The sequence below is a fragment of the Mixophyes fleayi genome, chromosome 6 (assembly GCF_038048845.1).
Source record: "Mixophyes fleayi isolate aMixFle1 chromosome 6, aMixFle1.hap1, whole genome shotgun sequence".
NCBI classification, from domain to species: Eukaryota; Metazoa; Chordata; class Amphibia; order Anura; family Limnodynastidae; genus Mixophyes; species Mixophyes fleayi.
The window spans coordinates 6781726-6803099 of NC_134407.1; the positions used below are offsets into that span (position 1 = coordinate 6781726).

Genomic DNA, 21374 nt, shown 5'->3' on the forward strand with positions numbered 1-21374 from the left:
CTTGGTCTGTGTCAATTCTCTCCAGCTGATTGAAGCGCTTCCAGATATACTTGACACCACAGGCAGACTTGGGTCGGAATTTTAGATCTAACAGTAAGCATTAATAAATGAGTTTTTAGGACTTACAAATTAATAGCAGCAGCACATTAAAAGTAAGATAAAACTAAAATATGTGAGCAGTACTAGACACTGAAGAAAATATAAAAAAGTTAATAGATAATAAGGAGCCAAAAACAAAAAAATATAATGTTCTCTTAAAAATGCAACAAATTCTACAAGGCTCAAACTTCCTCTCTACAACAGTATGCCTGCCTAGCCAATAACAAGTTACACAGCCCAACAGATCCCTTTTCCTCCCGTGTGTGTTGTTTTCCATTTTTAGAATGTATAATGAGAAATGATGCAATCCATTTGTTTTTGTCTGTATGAACAATCTGTGTTAAATGCTTTGTTCTGCAGCCATAGCTCAAATATATTTAGTAGGGCAAAAATGGTGTATTTGCGAGTGGAATCAGCATTGTAAACACATGCTGTAAACAAGCTGTACAATGGATAGCAGCAGGTGTACTCAGTTCTGTGCAAGCTTTGCAGATGTGCAAGACTAATATTTAAATGCAAGTCTGATATTTAAATAAAGAGAAAGGGAGTTGACTGGGCACAATCACAGGGCTTACCTTTGGAGAACATTTACTTTAGTATTAGTGTAGCACAAATGCAGCATTGACTAAATATGTCACCTTAGCCTTGTTACTTGCCCTATTTGTTTAATATGCACCTGAGGGTTGAACAAGTTGTAAAATGTCTATGCTACAGATGTAAAATATCCGGGGGGGGAAGGCAAAGCATAGGTTATTTTTTACTTATACTGGTCCTCCTAGTAAATGAAAGCTGCATACATACAGCTTGTATGTGGGCATGTAGCAAATTAATTCAAGCTGTAGTGGTTGGTGTGAGTATAAAGTAGAGATGCTCACTGACCCCCGTGTTTTGGTTTTGGTTTTGGATCTGGATTACCGTTTGGTTTTGGTTTTGGTTTTGTTTTGCAATTTTGTTTAAAAATCAATGTTTTTGGGCATAAAATAACCTAATTTAGTGCTCCACCTGTTTCTTGGATAAGTAATGTAATTGTAAAGCTAATCCATTATGAAAAAAACAGTTTAATTCCTGGTAGGCCGTCATTATTTCTACACACAAACCAGATTGTCTTCCTCTCCATCTATGCATATTGGCAATACAGCCATCGTATAGTTAAATATCTAAAGAAATGGACAAAGGCAGTTTGGTTTCTGTCTCTCTAGGCCCCCCCTCCACTTGTAGAAAATACAAAAAAAATCAGCCGTTATATACTGTACAATATAAATAGAAATGGACAAAGGCAGTTTGGTTTCTGTCTCTATAGGCCCCCCACCACTTGTAGAAAATACAAAAAAATTCAGCCGTTATATACTGTACAATATAAATAGAAATGGACAAAGACAGTTTGGTTTCTGTCTCTATAGGCCCCCCTCCACTTGTAGAAAATAGTAAAAAATTCAGCCACTATAGACTGTACAATATAAATTGAAATGGACAAAGGCAGTTTGGTATCTGTCTGCATCAGACCCCCTCTCCACTAGGAGTAAAATAGAAAAATAATCAGCCGTTATAGACTCTAGCATATAAATAGAAATTGAGAAAGGCAATTTGGTATCTGTCTGCATCATCCTTATCAACATCCTCATTAGCGCCCTCGTCTCCTACACAAATCTCCCCCTCGTCCTCTTCTAATTCCAAAGTGGCATCCTCAATTTGTGTATTATCGGCTACACTCAGGCTGTTCAGGCACACATCAGCAGAACTGCTGAAAGGGCCCTTCTTTATGGGTACACAAACAGAATGCTCACGATTAGACATACCACTGGTGGATGGACTCTCCACAGGGTTGGTGTCATTTCTGATTCTGAGCATACATTATCCTCTAATGTCTTATTGTTTTCTTGCAGCTCCGCTTTCCCGCGTAACAGTAGTTGTGCACCACTTTTAGACTCCAAATTACTTGGTCTTGCTTGGTCACGAGTGACTGTACAAAAAGAAGGCTCAGTAACATTTTTTGATCTGCCACTAATAGAGAAAGGCGAAGGCCTCATTTTTTCTTTGCCACTGCGTGTGTAGAATGGCATGTTGGCAATTTTTTTTTATCAGCAGTTAACTTCTTCTCAGTTACACTTCTTTTTCGCTTCAACACGTTACATTTTTTTGGGGTGTGTGTTTTTTTTCCCTGATTTAAAAAGACTATGTACTTTTACATAGGCTTTACCAGATGACATACTGGGAACACTACCATCAGGACTGGTGCCAGCACCTGCTTGCTGATTCTGCTCATATGTGGACTGCTTTGAATCCATTTTAATGAGCCCAAAGCACTTGTAGTGCAAAAAATTGGATAAATACTGCTGCTAAATATGACTTTTGACAGCGAGAAAAATTAGTGTTTCACACTGGGGAATATGGGACACCCCAAAGCACTTGTAGTGCAAAATATTGTATTAGATAGATACTGCTGACAAATATGACTTTTGACAGCCAGAAAAATTAGTGTAAAACACTGTGGAATATGGGACACCCCAAAGCACTTGTAGTGCAACAAATTGAATTAGATAGATACTGCTGACAAATATGACTTTTGACAGCCAGAAAAATTAGTGTTTCACACTGGGGAATATGGGACACCCCAAAGTAATTGTAGTGCAAAATATTGTATTAGATAGATGCTGCTGACAAATATGACTTTTTGTGACAGCCAGAAAAATCAGTGTAAAACACTGGGGAATATGGGACACCCCAAAGCACTTGTAGTGCAAAAAAAATACAAATAAGCCTCCTCTATCCTCCTGTCTTGCTGCTCTAACAATTGCTAATAGAATTTGAATTAATAATAGAATTGAATAGATTAGAATTAAAATAATAATACAAAGAATAAGGTGTACAATTATTGCTCTGTCCCTGCGCTGATATAGCCTGTGACCTAACCCTGCTCTCTCCCTCTGTCAAATGGCGATGGATTGCTGTGGAGGCGGGTATTTATGCTTTTCAAATATCGCGAGAACCGAGCTCAGAAATACGAATACGTCATGATGACGTTTTGCCTCGATTTCGATACCGAACGGGCGGGAGAGTACCGAGCCTGCTCGGCTCGGTACTCGGATAGGCGAAGTTCGGGTGGGTTCGGAGCTCGGGGAACCGAGCCCGCCCATCTCTAATATAAAGTAAAGTGACTGCATGGATCACAGAGTTCTTGGGATAACTTGTAGTGTAAGCCTTGCACCAAACATAGTGCCAAGCAGTTCACCCTTGGTCTCATCAGACTATAGAATCTTCCTCCATTCGGGGTGTAGGTTTCCTACACGCTGGCAAACTAGACAAGATATCGTGGGAGCTGTTATCAAAAAATGGTTTTCAGGATTAATGGTTCCAGCTCTCAATTATATTGCAAATACCCCCAACAAAAATAAAAAAATAAAAAGGAGTTGAATGGAGTAGCTGGACACAATCAAGATCACTGCCACATATTGAAAACTTCACCAGACCTCTGAAGATGGCACCAATAACACCAAAGATGGCAGCTCTGCCAACAACTGATTTGGAAAAATAATAACAACAAAATTGTAAAGAATTCACCAGCGCCCCTTCCGTCCTTGGCATTTTCATCTTTAGCCCGCTACATGATCAGTACAACAATTGTGCCGCTCACTCCTACTTATGCCCATCACTATGAACAGTGACTTCCCCTCCCTTTTCCCTTTCCTTCCCTTTATCTCTCTATTCTTCTTCCCCCCTATCACTTTCCTCATTTATGATATTGTTTACACATAGCTACAATTACACCTCTCAATGATTTACATATGTATATATTTTCTAATCTATATTTTCTTAAATGTAATTTTCTATTGTTATGTATGTCTGGCTCAATTGAACACTTGTTTAGTTATGCTGTATTCACTCTTGTAAATTTCAATAAGAAATGTTTATCCAAAAAAAAAAAAAAAAGAATTCACCAGCACTCTACAATAAAATGCAGCTAATTATCACGTTGGACATCCATACACCGCAGTGTTCTCCCCAGAATATGTTGCCAGCTGGGTGGCATTAAGAAATAGCCGGGTGGGGCCAGTTGTAATACTTTGCAATAATTATGAAAAACTTTGTAGGTTATTGCCCACACCTGCCAGGACTAGTCAAACTGGTGGTCAGTGGTCTAACACACACTGCTGGCTGTAGTGCTCACACAGTGCCTGTTAAAACAGGAGAAACAATGGTTTATTCTATTATAATAGGACTCTGTTGGACTCCAAGAGCCGGGTGGCAAGTAAAAACAGCCGGGTGGAGTACCGGGAAATAAGTGCTGGGGAGAACACTGCAGCGTTGTGAAAAGACATACATAAAAAACAAAGTGATTTCAGCGCTTCTGGTGACTACCAAAAAAGAACCAGTGAGAACCAAACCTTATTAAATAAAAATTAAATTTTCAAAATTGTTAATTCTTATTTTCTTATTTCTCATTTTAGAAAATCCAGTGATGCCATGTAAAAGAATTATACATCCAAATAGTGTAATAAAGACAACACCAAAAATATAATCACATACGTGAAATATGACAATATAATTAATATAAAGTTCATGTGTTAATGGTCTTCAAGTCTATACTTCAGAAAGTGGGATATGACCTCCCCAATGGTATCAGGCTCACCAGATCAAAGTGTATTCAGGAATTAAGTATATTTGATGCAAAAGACTTCATGCGACACACCGCTCTTTTTCACAATGGTATCCTGTGATGCATATGAAAAAAATATTTTATAGAAAAAAGCATCTGTATAGTATGTTTAAAAATTAATTTTTAATATAACACACTCACATAAAAACATCATTTATAAACATATTTAAAATCCAGTAATAGATGTGCAAAACACTTGTACCGGAGAATAGAAATATCAAGCAGCAAAACAGAAAGTTCTTTAATTATTCCCCGGGGTGACTGAATGCTGATTGATTGCGCCACATCCTAGATGTAAATTCCGGTTATAGTAGTATAATGAAAAAGTATGTTAGGGAATTTAGACTGTAAGCGCCAATGGACCAGGGACTGATGTAAGTTCTCTGTACAGCGCTGCGAATTAGTGGTGCTATATAAATAGCTGATGATGATGAGTCACAAGAAGAACTGAAGTCACTTTATGTCTTTTATTTATAACAACTGATTTAGATCATTCAGCTTCGGAGGGCAAGTACCCTGTTTTACACTTAAAAACCAACACTGCAGGAGCCAGGGATATGGCCCCCAATTTAATGAAGTCTATTCATGCTACCATTACTAAGACCATACAAGGCTTAAAGTGAGGCATAGCGCAAGATACTGTCAGACTGGGAGAGGCTAAGCAGAGGACAGTGAAGAGGAATAAAAAAGGGCCCAAACACAGTTAAAGAAATTATATAAACAAAATAAGCCTTTATTGGAGCAAATTTAAGGCCTAGAAAATTGCTTCAGAAGGAGCAGTCTCAGGACCATAGTTCTTCTATAGTCAGTGAGACAAAACACTCTATAAGATATCTATTTGTATGGGAAAACCTCACAGATTAGACTGAGGTGCTGACAACAGTTTGAAGCCAATCATAGTAAAATTCCTGGTATTTACAGACAAGTCTAATATCCTCAATGCCTTAAATGTGCATACCCAAAGCCTCAATGTAGACAGACCCAGAATAGTAATATTTGCAGACTATTCAGATAAGATCACCAAGAACAGGAAATCTGTTAGCAAAACCTGCACGTCTTTCTTCCAAAAACGAGTTCAATTCTCCCTGAACAATCCTGTTCTGTTTAAGATATTTCAAATGTACAGTATCGGTAGTACGTTTTTTTTAACTCCAAAGGATGTGAATATTGTTGGGGACACCATGGCTAGAGATAGTGGACAACATAGAAATCAGTGACATCAGGAAGGGATAATCTGGGCTTTAAGAGTAACAATGGACAAGGCTGAGTTTGTTATTATGTACCTTTATTATCACTTTATTGAAAAGTGACTGAAACTGGGACACAGGTAATGTTTCGGAGATACATTTGGCAGCTTCTGACTTTCTTTAATTGGGGAAGTTTTGCATAAGTGTCTTTGGGGGTGAATTTATGGAACTATTTAAATTCATGCAAAATGCTTGTGGCTTCCAGAAGAGAGAAAAGAGAGGGGGATTCCCCATTTTTCTACAAAACACATGATTATAACAATTTTTTTATTTGTTTTTTATTTAATTGGAAATGCACTTGGTGCTTAGGTTGGAAAAGGAGAGAAGGTGATAAGCTAGAGTCTGACCTGGAAAATAGATAAAAACAGGTCTTATACCTCAAATGTTATCTTTGGTTTTAGAGTTATTTTGTTCTGTTTATTATCAGTATTGTTCAGTGACATGGTCTCCACCACTATATCAAATGTAAGTATTGTGTTACAATTCTATTTTATTCTAGTGGGGCATTAATATGGAGCACTTGGAATGTAAAGGGACTATTGCAGCCAAATAAGACAACGAAAGTTTTATAACATCTTAAGAATCTCCCTGCAGCAGGGAACACACATTACACAAAAAAGCACAAACCCTGGGTAGGGAAGGTCTATGGCTTAGCAACACAATATGGAAAATCATTCATCTACTTGACAGTCATTTCACTGTCATGTTCTACAGAAAGGGTCAGGTTTTGTTTATTATCATTTCCCCAAAAGAAAGCAATGAGTTCTAAAATTCATCAGCTCCCTGAAAGACATAAATTACCTGGACCAGATGGATATTCCTCAAAATGTTATACACAATATTGCAGTTGGATATCTCTAAAGCTTTAGAGACCTTATATAATGTTTTCTTGGATGAAGTACAGTACCTGGGATATACTGTTTATATTAAGTACTTCTGAAGCCTGGTAAATATGTCACTATATCAGGTTCTTATATACCTATTTATTTAATGAACCGATATATAAAATTGGTGATGAAAAGCATGTCAAATAGAATAGTCATACACATGCATATGGAAGAGATCAAGTAGGTTTTCTCTGTCCCTGATAAATGGTGTTAGCACCTGATAGCAGTGCTAGAATATATTACAACAGAAGGAAGATCAGTAATACTCATCTTTACTCATCATTGATACTGATAAAGCATTTAATAATGTGGCTGGTGATGGCTTGAGTTGAATCTTTGGCAAGTAGATTCTAAGGATCATTTATGATACCATCCAAGGCAATGTATAGTGATTGTTAGGAATTCAGAAGAAAACAAGGTGATGTTGTAGTAAAAACAATATGGAGTATAGCAGCTAGAGGTGAGCTAAGTCCTCTACTTTCTAATAAAGCAGAAAATTCTCCTAAAAGTTTAAACCAAACCTTTTATGAAAAGGGTGATAAAGCGGATAGACTGCTGGCTTCTAGGTTAAGATCTAAACTCTCCCAAAGCAATGTACTCCATATAAAATCTTACTCGGGGAGTAGTATCCAGGATCCAAACCAAATAACAGAGGAGTTTAGAAGATTCTATAGCAAACTTTATAACATCTCTTTATCACATGTCCCTTCACCATCCCCAATGGAGACCTCTAGACAATTCCTCTCCCAATGTCACTTGCCTAAGCTTCTTCCTGAGACAATCCAACAATTGGGGGCTAACATTACAATACAAGAAATTTCTGGTGTTATCAAAAACTTGAAATCTAATAAAGCGTCGGGTCCTAACGGTTTTACAGCTACTTATTATAAAACTTATAATAAGCTTCTTTTGCCTTATCTTGCTGATGTGTTTAACATATCCCTCCATTACCTCTGCACTAACACATTCCCCATTACCTTTGTACTAACACATCCCTCCATTACCTCTGCACTAACACATCCCCCCATTACCTCTGCACTAACACATCCCCCATTACCTTTGTACTAACACATCCCCCATTACCTTTGTACTAACACATCCCCCTTTGTACTAACACATCCCTCCATTACCTCTGCACTAACACATCCCCCATTACCTCTGCACTAACACATTCCCCATTACCTTTGTACTAACACATCCCTCCATTACCTCTGCACTAACACATCCCCCCATTACCTTTGTACTAACACATCCCCCATTACCTTTGTACTAACACATCCCCCATTACCTTTGTACTAACACATCCCCCTTTGTACTAACACATCCCTCCATTACCTCTGCACTAACACATCCCCCATTACCTCTGCACTAACACATTCCCCATTACTTTTGTACTAACACATCCCTCCATTACCTCTGCACTAACACATCCCCCATTACCTCTGCACTAACACATCCCCCATTACCTTTGTACTAACACATCCCCCCTTTGTACTAACACATTCCTCCAATACTTCTGTACTAACACATCCCCCATTACCTTTGTACTAACACATCCCTCCATTACCTCTGTACTAACACATCCTTCCATTACCTCTGTACTAACACATCCCTCCTTTACCTTTGCACTAATACATCCCCCCATTACCTCTGCACTAACATATCCCCCCATTACCTCTGCACTAATACATCCCCCATTACCTTTGTACTAACACATCCCCCCATTACCTCTGCACTAACACATCCCCCATTACCTTTGTACTAACACATCCCCCATTACCTTTGTACTAACACATCCCCCTTTGTACTAACACATCCCTCCATTACCTCTGCACTAACACATCCCCCATTACCTCTGCACTAACACATTCCCCATTACCTTTGTACTAACACATCCCTCCATTACCTCTGCACTAACACATCCCCCATTACCTCTGCACTAACACATCCCCCATTACCTTTGTACTAACACATCCCCCTTTGTACTAACACATCCCTCCATTACCTCTGCACTAACACATCCCCCATTACCTCTGCACTAACACATTCCCCATTACCTTTGTACTAACACATCCCCCATTACCTCTGCACTAACACATCCCCCATTACCTCTGCACTAACACATCCCCCATTACCTCTGCACTAACACATCCCCCATTACCTTTGTACTAACACATCCCCCCTTTGTACTAACACATTCCTCCAATACTTCTGTACTAACACATCCCCCATTACCTTTGTACTAACACATCCCTCCATTACCTCTGTACTAACACATCCTTCCATTACCTCTGTACTAACACATCCCTCCATTACCTCTGTACTAACACATCCTTCCATTACTCTGTACTAACACATCCCCCATTACCTCTGCACTAATACATCCCCCATTACCTTTGTACTAACACATCCCTCCATTACCTCTGCACTAATACATCCCTCCATTACCTCTGTAGTTAGACATTCCCTCATTACTTCTGTACTAACACATCCCCCATCACTATAGGGGTTCCCTTGTCACTCCTATAGTAACATTAACCTTCTTCGTCCTGTAGAGACTTTGGTGTGAATTCAGTTCTGTGATTTCAGTTCTGTGCAATGTGCCTCAGGAATGGCCCATGAAGGACTCCACAGGGAAGTAGCTCTGCTCATTTTCCTCGCACTCCAAAGAGGTGCACAAGAAAATAAGCAGAGATTCTTGACTTTAATAAGCGGTAATGTGTGCCGACGGAGATCTCAGTGATTTCTGGGGCACATCCTAGAGAACTGAATTCCCCTCTTTGTCTCTCATGTGTCTCAGCCCCTTAGTTGCAAAGAATCAAATAATACACAATGAATGGCCTTGAACCAGTGATATAATAGTTTGGGCCTGATTCATTAACAAACGTAAATGGTTATTTTGTGCGTACAATCTGCAAAATCACTCTGTACATGCCCAGAACCGGCTCATACGGCACAGAACGAAGCAACATCGAGCGCAAAGGACACTTATCACAGCCTACGATTGCATGGAGGAAAAGAGCTTTTGCCCGTAGTCAGTGTACAGTAAGGGTGTGCCAAACTCGAGTGCCCCCAGCAGCGTCTTATTCAAGCTCTGGGCATCTCAAAAGTACTTGTTTCTTAGCCATATCTTTTACTCCAGCTAGAGGTCAGGTGTAAGTGCCGATTACTAGTGATGACATCTGTGTATGCAGCTATTACATGTGTTTGCGATCAGGAGCAACTGTAAAAAAAATATTTTATGTACAGTAGATATTCATAAATCTATTTCATGGAAAAAAATAAAAAAAAAAACATTTTTTTCATGTTTTATCATTAATGCCTATATTAACAAGTGACATTAATGGAATAGATTTTTTTTCGTTTTTTTTATGTGTGATCTTTTGGGACTTTATATTCCACATATGTATTGGACGTATCCTGCAGTGTAGTGTCTGTTAGAGCAGAGCGCACCTAGACCCGTCTTTATCACCAGACATATCTCCACATCCACCCTTTGTAGAATTCAGACGTACGTATACCCGATTTACAAGCATTTTAACAAGAACATGTCTCTAGTTCTGCAACTGCTATACATATCAATAAATAGACAAAAACATCACAATGCATGAAAATCCTCTTTAATAAAATAATCATTATCAAACAATTTTAAATATACTGTGATGGAACAGAAGTGAAGAACACTTGCGACAGATTTCAACGTCCATTTGTTTACAAGCCATAATTTAAATAAACATGATTTTAATAAATAGTTTCTCTGGTCCAATTCAAGTATCACTTACCAGCCCCAGCCTCAATAAACCAAGGACAGCATCTCCCTGAATATCTGTCAATAGTAATTTTGTAGGTGGCACAAGTGTATTCAAGCCCTACCCATTTGTACCTAAAGAGATTATATTAATCCAGACCACCCACTATAGCAGCAAAACATAGTACAGTATAGGTTTAATGGTACTATAGATGCAGATATTTATAATACACAGTGAGAAAGCCTCTGGTTCACCTTTTCTTTTCCTAATTCAAGGTTGTATGTGCCCACTGTCTTTGTTGCCCAACCAAACACTCCCCCCCCCCCCTCCCACTGAACAAATATGTTTTTTTAAGTGTAGTTACCTAGATTGATACCTGTTACAGCAGATCCCTTAGCCTTATGTCTTGTGCCAAAATATATTGAACAAATTACAGTAGCACAGTGCCCCCTAGTGTTCATAATATTTATAGTACTTTTTACAAGCTACATATAAGTGAATTTACAATTACAACTTAATTGTGGCACTTTCTAAGCATTTTAAAGTTGCAATTAGTGTTCAGATTAGCCATGCATGTACCACAGTGGGCCCAATTAGTGGGGATGACCAATAAATGCACACACATAAACATTGCTACCATCTCCTGACTGGATTTTTCTCCTTAACTGATCAAAGTCGGGTCAGTCAGTATGAACAGGTTTTGATCAGGATTACTGGTAGTTTTATCCCCATATAAGGAACAATGTAAAAATAATGATGTGTGCGTTTTGTCAGTTTCATAACCTCTCAAGAGGTCACAAATCTAATGTCTTTTGTGCTTATTGTGAACCTATAGGACAGGCTCTGTGGGCTTTAGATGTTGTTAAACTACAAATCCCTGTATGCCCTGCGAGCCTCTGCTACCTCATCTTCATCAGCTTGCTTACTTTACAAACGTGAGACAGAATGATAAATTAACATGGTGCAGTCAGCAAAACAGACACCAATATAAAATCTGTTTATTCTGGTAATTGAACCATTGGGTATATAGGTAGCATGGTGGCTTAGTAGTTAGCGGTGGTAGTCATTATCCCGATGCTGGAAAAGCCAACATCAGATACCCCAATATGATGAGACCGAAGGTGTCATTCCCATCAGAGTGGTAATTTTAAGGAGGCGCCGGCTGTACAATGTTCTAGGCTTTGCAAAGAACATTGTACAGCCGGCGACTCCTTAAATTAGCAGGTTAACAGCACTAATCATAGTGTGGCCCTTCAAGTGACGTCATTGTATGGTGCCGGGATCTTCATTCGTCGGAACTGTTTGTCATCTCGTTTTCAAGCTGTCACTATTACCACTCTGTCAGGAATGACACCTTCGGACTCATCATGTCGGGCTATCCGATGTCGGCATTTCCAGCATTGGGATAAGGTACCCAACCCAGTGGTTAGCACTTTTGCCTCACAGCACTGGGGTCATAAGTTCAATTCCCGACCATGGCCTTATCTGTGTGGTGTTTGTATGTTCTCCCCGTGTTTGCGTGGGTTTCTTCTGGGTGCTCCGGTTTCCTCCCACACTCCAAAAAGATACTAGTAGGTTAACTGGCTGCTATCAAAATGGACCCTAGTCTGTATGTGATAGGTAATTTAGACTGTAAACTCCATTGGGGTAGGGACTAATGTAAGTGAGTTCTCAGTACAGCGCTGCGAAATAAATAAAATGATGAGATATTATTTATATATATATATATATATATATATATATATATATATATATATATATATATTACTATGAATAGAAACCTATACATTTGGCAAAAAGTATGGAGTTCATGAACTACAGCAAATACAGAGGAAGAAGTGGCACATTTCGACTCATAACTCTCTGCGTCTTCTCGGTGGCTTTGCACAGCTGCCTGCTGGGTAGTGTACCCAGATGAGAAGCTCACATGGTGATGATAGTAATCTTTACCATTCTTCCTCTGCTTAACTAATTATATATGCCGCCTCGGGGTACTGCGGTACGTTATTTAGTACCTAAGGTCTAAGACATTACCATGTAACAGCTCTGTATGCTCTAATCACCTGCCGTTTCTTTAGCTGCTGTGCCTATCCCTGGCAGACACCGGTGATCACTTAAGGAGTTGCAGATTCAAATTTCATATCAGCCATCTTTAATGTGATAACATTAACTTGTCAGAATGTTTTGCCGTGCATTTTGTATGAGATTTAACAAAGACAGAGGACATTTTCGGAAACTGACGCACAAGAGAAAGTTCTGCCATCCATAGCAACCAATTAGATTCTGACTGTCTTTTTAGTGCAGTTTAGAAGATGAAAGCAAACATGAAACTGGTTGCTGTGGGTTGAAATATTTTTTTTTGATAGAGGTCTGTGACGGGGTTTTGGCTTGTCCCGGCAGGAGTGAGTTATTCTGCTGCCTGAGGCAAAACTTAAATGGCTCATTGCTCAACCCTTCTTCCCACCTGCCTAAACAATTGTTTGCACTTTAAAAGACATTAATTTAATTAATTAATTAATTTAATAAGAATTATTAGATCTACTAACAAGAAATACCACTAACTTAAACATTTCCATCAATAAAAATTACATTTTTTTAAAATAAATTCCCTTCACTTTGCTGCCCCCCCCCCCCCCTTCCCCCAGACATTCATTCTGGCTGAGACAACTGCCATAGGTTATCTTATTACAGACCCAAACCTGTGTCCTGGGTTAGGCAGTGATAAACTTTGCTCATTTCAGTACTGCTCTACATGTAAATAAAGCTAATGCCAGAAAATCTGAGTGTAAGCTCCTGGTGCAACTTGTGTAGGCACAACAATATAAAAAATATATATAAATACTCCCTGTGTTTTGTCTTTACATTTAGATTCCTGCTTAACCAGTTCTATGAAAGTAGTAAAAAATGTAAATTCACATTATAAATAGGTGGGCAGACCTTAAGAGCTGTCACAACTTGTATTCTATCCTATATACATAATGACCAGTAAGATTAATGGAAGATGTTTCACCATGTGGCAGATGCCTGCACATATCACACAGAAGTGAGCTCCACGGTATTCAATGGGTGGAATACTGTAAGAAATAGTCAAGCACAACAAGAACTGCTGACACAAACGCTAATCTATGGCCATGGTATTAAATAAACTATACATTATCTTTTAGAGTTGCAGGATATGTTTCAACATATGTCTCTAGCAAATGATGAAGCTTTTATAACCGGTTTGGAGGTGACAAGTACAGCAGGGGTTGTGGTGACGCGGCCCGCCCCCCTGCTATGAAAAGGCTGATTTTCATGGTGTCGCATAGCAGAGGGCTGATGGTGCGAATCGCGTCATTTAGCCCCGCCTCCGCTGGAATTGGGAAGGATGCCTATTCTTCCGGGAAGTCTGCTCTCCCCCCCCCCCCCCCCAATCCATTAGCCTCCTGGAAATTCCTGGAGAGTAGGCAAGTGTGGTGAGTTTAGGTCACATGCACTGGACTCAGTGTGTCACTGAAGGGGCATCAAGCAAATCGTTTGTTTGCTTACAGTTAAAAAAAAAAGTAGATACACTGGACTATGTCCTGGTCAGTGCTGTCTTTTGATACCAAACCATTTGTGTTACAATTTTAAAAAGCACATTTTTTGTCAGATTTCTCAATTCCTCAACCAAGGTATGGGCAGGGGTTAGTTGGCTTGTTCATAATGGAAAGTGGCTTTGCTGCTAAAAACAAATATTACACTCATGCTTATTGCTCTGTGTTTGATGTATATGCATATTTATTTATTTATTTAACTTTTTGTTACATTCAGCATCTTCAATACTGACAATATATATGTATATAATAGTGCATTTAAATCCTTCAAGGAAAGTGTGAACTTTCACAAAAAAAAACTAGGGAAACATTCAGAGATGTAATTGCCACTGATGCTCTATTGTGGAATTTAGCGTTAAGGAGCTAGACCAGCTAAGGGGTGCAGATTTGCACCTGCACAAACTATGTTGCGATGCAAGAGGTGAAAATGCAATTTTGTTTTTTGTATGCAGGGAAAATACTGCCTGCCTGTGGTAGAGAAGTACTGGACAGCCCCCTCCCAACATTAAATCTGTCCACACATCTTATATATGCCCCTACTCCCTGCAGTGCAGAGTAACATGGTTTTGCCAAGGTGCAAAATTACATAGTTTAGATGGGTTAGCTCCTAAATGAGGAATTAGCGACTTCATTAAGGTTAGTAATACATTATTTTCTGTACTAATAATCTGCTCTAATACTAATACATTCCTCCCAACTTTTAGTTGTCTCATAACGGGTCAGCATGCATGGCAGTATGCACAGAAGAAGGGTTCGTGGTCACCCTACACAGGAGCATGACCATTACATTGGGCGTGTCACATCAACCCAGGGGCGTGCCTGCAGGGCCACCCTTAGTTCCCTTCCGCTTCCCTTAAAAACACATTTCTTTAAATGCTGCATGCACCTCTTGATGGTGCATGCAGCAGTATAGTGTGATTAGTCATACTGCCTTTACAGTAGTTCAGGACAACTTAAAGTGGACCTGTCATCTATACACACATGTACAATGAACTTATATCTGAACAGACATACTATATAAATAACTATGTAGTGATGTTCCACCTAGATTCACCTTTTTACATGTCGGTATGAAGCTAGCCCTATTTTGGCCATAAATAAATATTCATAAGTATTAATAAGAACGGGAACACCCCATATACTGGCAGAAGCATGCTCATAGACTCTAGAGAAACTTTATGTGACATTATCAAACTCTAAGAATTATTCCAGTCCTTAAGACCCAACAACTAATTTAGTGATGCCTACAATATTACTGCATAAAGTTAAATACACAATAGGATGGCACAGTATTATAGCTTAATGTATTAAGAATGATGTGCACTGAGCATTACAATTAGGCTTTTACTCAGGCTGTGCTATTGATATGAGATTTTTCTAAAGTGCATGACAGGTCCACTTTAAGTACATTCTACTGCTTGTTATTTTAAATCTCTCAAAATTTATAGACACAATTATTATTTACTAAGATTAAAAACATACATAGTTATTCTGATAACAGACTCAACTGCTCACAATTCTAGTGGTTGTATGTTTACCGAATTCATATGGGAGTAATACATGACTTTTTAAACATCTGCAAATAATTGTACATCACTTCTAGTGCACTTCCACTTTGAGGTACTGGTCATAAAACATTATAATCTGGATTAGTTACACTTTGTAAGGAAAAAAAAATCCCTGAGAAATCAGAATTTTAATTAAAAAATATATCCTCCATGGCACAATGTGCATTTAAAAAATCGAAGGCACAGCGGGGCTCATCTTTGCATATTTACGAACGGCTCTCTGTTTACTATAATCAAGATCCGCCCGTTTACAGACTAAAGTGTTATTTGATCTATTCCCCATCTATTGACAAACTATATTTTCAAACAGTTTTTCTTGATATTTTACAAAATGTCATTGTCTGAAATATAAAATTTTGGTGTACTCCTTACATGATTTAGAGTTAGTTACAGTCAGTGCAGGAAAGCATTATTCTCTGTAAAATACTAGTCCTGGTTATCAGGGTGATTCTAGGTTTAGAATACATGACATGTTTTATTATAGTAAGAGCACAAACACTGATTATAAGGTCAGTGTAACCCTCCTTACATCACTACTGGATTATATAATCATTTTCATATGTTAAGTGTTTGGCCACACTGAAGATTGTCATAGCTAAGAATAGAGGGGGAAGACATGTTTCTTAAAAAAATCAAACTACTGGATGTGTCTGATGCTTCAAAGCCAACATACTGGAGTCAGAACCCTGAATTATGTTGGACTGGTGTGGCACCTTGTTCTCTCTGGGAATAATGCAATATTTTACCGTGGGATCTACCTGTCCCCCATTCTTCTGTGCTCTTTGCAGAATTATTCCAGCTTTCATATAATCTGTACTGTTCTGTATTGTCCTGATTTACAATAGCAATGAATCGTCATCTCATTTAAGGTCTGCTTTTCTCAAACTGAGGAACAATCCCAACATCTTCCTGTTGCAGAACAGTAGTTTCTGTGTTGCCCTTTTCCGGACTTTCTTCGGCTAGCCGAGATAAGTAACTCTGGGGAGAAAATAAAAAACCAGAGGCTTTGTCAGTTTATTTATTACAGCATGTTATGCTGTACACTGTTACACTGTACACATACCATCTCAGCCATTCCACACAAGAGAGAACACACAGCACATTCACAACTTCCAACACAAGAAAGAGGAAAAATGTTGTTATAATACTAATGTCTTGTACCAAAGATGCAATAGTCCAATTTATTATATGTAAATAGGCTGACAAAGAAGACATTCAGTGATTGCCCATATATGTTGCAGGATAATTGTGCATTCTGCCTTTTTACAAAACCCTTTTGGAGTAAAAATGTTGAAATTACAATTAGTCTAGAAATGTAGTCCACTGTATAATAGGCCGAAATGCCTTTAGCCTAATTGTAGAACATAATGAAGCTCAACATGATGAGCCTAGCCTTTGTCATTTCACAAATGATGTTCATAAATACACCTGATTTATAATGCCAAACTAAGCCTATCTATAATTAGTAAAAAACTGACTCCTTTTGGAAGATGAGGACAGTATCTCCAGATCATCAGTAAGTTTACCTTTTTTTAATCATCCACTAGGTGACCTGAAAATGTGAAATTATATCAGAAACAAGGAAGACAATAAAACAGACAACATTTAAACATTTTTTTAAATAAAATTGAAATAGGTCCTGCTGAGAAGTACATTATATATGAGCTACTTTCACATTTTCCATTTTGAAGTGTAAAATAAGCCTGTTACTTTCTACATAAAATGGAGGAAATGAAGAACACAGACGGACAAGTAAACACACGTATTAGGAATGTACTCAATGCTTTTGCATTGATTTAAATGCAAAAGTTTACAGCCTACAATTTTAATTTTAAAAACACATACAATAAAGTGGTTGGTATCATGAATACTTGAAACTATAAAGCATTTGGGAACTTCCTGTCGCAGCGCCTACTTATTAGCACAAGTTCATCTGGAGTGACACTTTAAATGGCAGTTATTTGTACATATCATTTTTTCTGCAGCTTTTTTAAGTCTTTGTGGGCCTGAGCTTTTTTTTTTTAAAAAAAAACCCTGTTAATTTTTGCACATGAAAGGCATTGTTTTGCTGCTGTATGCGTTTCTGTTATCCAAGTCTGATGAATGGGATCATTGCAATTGTGAGCACCTGAATTGGAACCAAAAGAGAAAAAGAATATGTTCATTATGGGTCACTCAGTGGATTATTGGTTAATAATTACATTAAAAATCAATACTTTATTATATTACATTAAAAGAAATTCCCTCTTAATACAGAATAGTCGCTAGTAGTGAAGTATTAAAAACTTTGAAAGTATAGACTTGCCCTGATCCAAAATTCAAATTCAATGGCAGACAGATCTTCAGATGGAGTTTTCGGGAGAGGAGTGGGAGCGCATCTTCCGTAACTCCTTTAAAATGTCTAAGTGTCTCATTTATTCTGAAATGTTGGTAAAGCTCTTGAACAGATTGTATGTCACCCCACAGAAGTGCATAGGATGTGGCCCTCTGTACCCCTGACTTGCTGGCGTAATTGAGGGAGAGGAGATATCTTTCATACTTTTTGGTCCTGTCCAATCATACAACCCCTATGGCTGGAAGTTTTTCACCTGCTGGGAAACGTCTTATGTCACCCGGTCCACCCTTCCCCAGAACTCGCCTTACTGCACCACTACCCACCTTCAATTCCACAAGGTTTTTATAGCAACTAGGGCTGCCATAGCTCAGGCCTGGAAACAACCTTTACCACCGACACTGCCGAACATCACTTCAAAAGTTAACTTTAGTTTTGAAATGAAGACATTGGGAGTACCACACTCTACGGCAGCTGCCTCCCTTTAGTGAAGTGGCGAGGTTGGCATATCTACATGACTGAAGGAGAGGGAGCACCGTCACAGGCCGCTCAGTAGACTAACATTGCCGACTCCATGGTTCCTTAGATGATGTTTAACTAGGAGTTATTTTAATGCTTAGGACTCTGGTCATTTATTCAGTAATGTAAGCAGAGTTTATAAATATGTTACTGACTTTATCTGTACTAAACAATTCAGCATTGTGATTACTTGTTTCTTCTGGTTCTTTGTTTTATGACATATTGTTGTGTTCCGTACCAACTATGTACCCCTCCCCTCCCTTCCCTAATACAATGTCCCCAATAAAATGTCAGTTATAAAATAAACATACAAAAAACATTGAAAGTGAAAAGTGCAATACAAAGAAAATCATGTTTAAAATGGTGAATAAAACACCAAACCTTGCTATGTGATATAATGTTTATATATATATATATATATATATATATATATATATGTTATCATTGTATTTCATTGTTTAATCCATTGCTGCTTATTGTCAATAAAATTATATAGACCACCACTTATATTGACTAGTTTATTATTAACAGTGTCATTCACTGTATAATTTATATTCTCTCCCAGTCTACTGCCCCCCTATATCTCTAACCTCCTCACCATTCACACTCCTGCCCGCTCCCTGCACTCGGCCAATGACCGTCGCCTCTCCCCCCTTTACTGAAATGACCTCCCTCGCTCCATCCGTCTCTCTCCCAATCTGTGCTCCTTAAAACGGGCACTTAAAACTCACCTGTTCCTCAAAGCCTACCAACCATCCACTTAACCCCTCATCTCCTCTGCTCGTTCTCCCCTCTCTCCCCCGGCCCCTCTTTTCCCTCCCCCTTGTTTCATTGGCTCCCTTTTGTGCCTGATCTGTTTACCCTCCCTTAGGATGTAAACTCGTATGAGCAGGGCCCCTCTCCCCTCCTGTCTCAATACCTGTTCTTCCGCTCCGTCTTTACTGCATAAGCCTGCCTGGAGTTTCTGAAGTATTGGTACTTTGTGTTATTATTATTCTGTACTGTTTCACCCTGTATAGTCTACTGTTTGTACTGTGTACGGCGCTGTGGAAGCCATGTGGCGCCTAACAAATAAATGATAATACTATTAACAGTGTCTCATTGGTCATGTATACCGTATAATAAAGGTATACAATATCAACATTTAATATGATCTATTAAAGATCATTAGTCTATTAAACAGACTAAACTGTGTACTTGACTAATTGTTGCTGGTTTTAGTTTCACATAGTGTTCAGCCTTGAAAGAGCGAGGAGCGAAACGTGCTTTGACGTTCGCCTCATTATGTGAAACTAAGACCAGCTATTTGTAGTCTAGTAGATAGTTTAGTCTCTTTGGATCAGTTAGCCAGTTTTCAATGTTAGAGAATTCACACAAGACCAGGGGTGCTAATCACTTAACTCGGGAGGGGGGATTTTTCCTTTCAGTGATTGGAGGTTTCTATAAGCCCTGCTACAGCTGCTTCTATGGGAGTTCCTTGCAACAGTATATCACTATCACAGCATCTTGGTATATATAATACAACAATAGTTGTGTCTATGAGCCATAGCATTTAAAGAAGATGCAATTACAATGCAGAGAAGATAACAGCTGCCAGTAATTTTGTGTTTGCGATTGTAAGGCTTACAGGGATAAGTGATACTTCTAAACCTCCTACTGTTTAACAGAATTAATTTCATTGGCAGCAATTACCATTAAGCTTTTAATGGTTAATGACTATTATGTCTACAATCATGGAAGAATAGTGAAAATTCTATGACTCCATCACCTTATTAGGTGTCATTTATCTGGCTTCTTTAATAGATCATATTAAATGTTGATATTGTATACCTTTATAATACGGTATACATGACCAATAGATCCTGCTTATTCCGAGACACTGTTAATACAAATTATTCAGTGAATGATACTGTTAATAATAAACTAGTCAATATAGGTGATGGTCTATATAATTTCATTGACAATAAACAACAATGGATTAAACAATAAAATACAATGATAACATTAAATATATATATATATATATATATATATATATATATATATATATATAACATTATATCACATAGCAAGGTTTGGTGTTTTATTCACCGTTTTAAACAAGATTTTCTTTCTATTGCACTTTTCACTTTCAATGTTTTTAACATTTCGCTACTAGCTACTATTCTGTATTAAGAGGGAATTTATTTTAATGTAATATAAGAAAGTACTAATTTTTAATGTAATTATTAACCAATAATTCACAGAGTGCCCCATAATGAACATATACTTTTTCTCTTTTGGTTCTAATTCATGTATTACTCTATGTTCTGGGTGCACCACCCAATATTTAATTTGATCCTTATAATATACTGATGGAATAAGAAATTTCAAATCGGGATGGTGAATCCCTAGTGCGGTGATATCTCCTTTGTCGTAATTGTGAACACCTGTAATTTCCGTGTGGCCTACTGAACTGGTCCAAGTCGGCGAGGAGGTGGATTCCTCCGTACTAATAACGGATTCTAGTATCCCGGCACTTTTAAGTTTAACTTTTGACTCACATTAAAAAAGAGAGATACAGTAATGTCCCAATAATTTGTTAAAATTAAGAATTATTTTGCCACTGCATGAAGGAAGAGACGATGGACCATTTTGTAGAGTTGTCTTCAATCCAGCTGTACAGCACATTTTCAAGGTCTTAGTTTCTCCTTTCTATACTCACTTGGGCTTTGGGATGACACATCCATTACTTCTTTAACAAC

General features: G+C 38.2%; 1 protein-coding gene across 2 annotated transcripts in view; it reads right to left on the minus strand.

Moving 5' to 3' along the window:
- Window positions 1-13292: 13292 nt before the first annotated feature.
- Window positions 13293-21374, minus strand: part of RBM20 (RNA binding motif protein 20) — a 154617-nt gene continuing 146535 nt past the window's right edge. For both annotated transcript variants that reach the window (XM_075215709.1, XM_075215708.1), the window contains exon 14: window positions 13293-16757. In XM_075215709.1, the coding sequence (XP_075071810.1) occupies window positions 16644-16757 (114 nt within the window). In that variant the 3' untranslated portion in view covers window positions 13293-16643. The remainder of the gene's footprint in view (window positions 16758-21374) is intronic.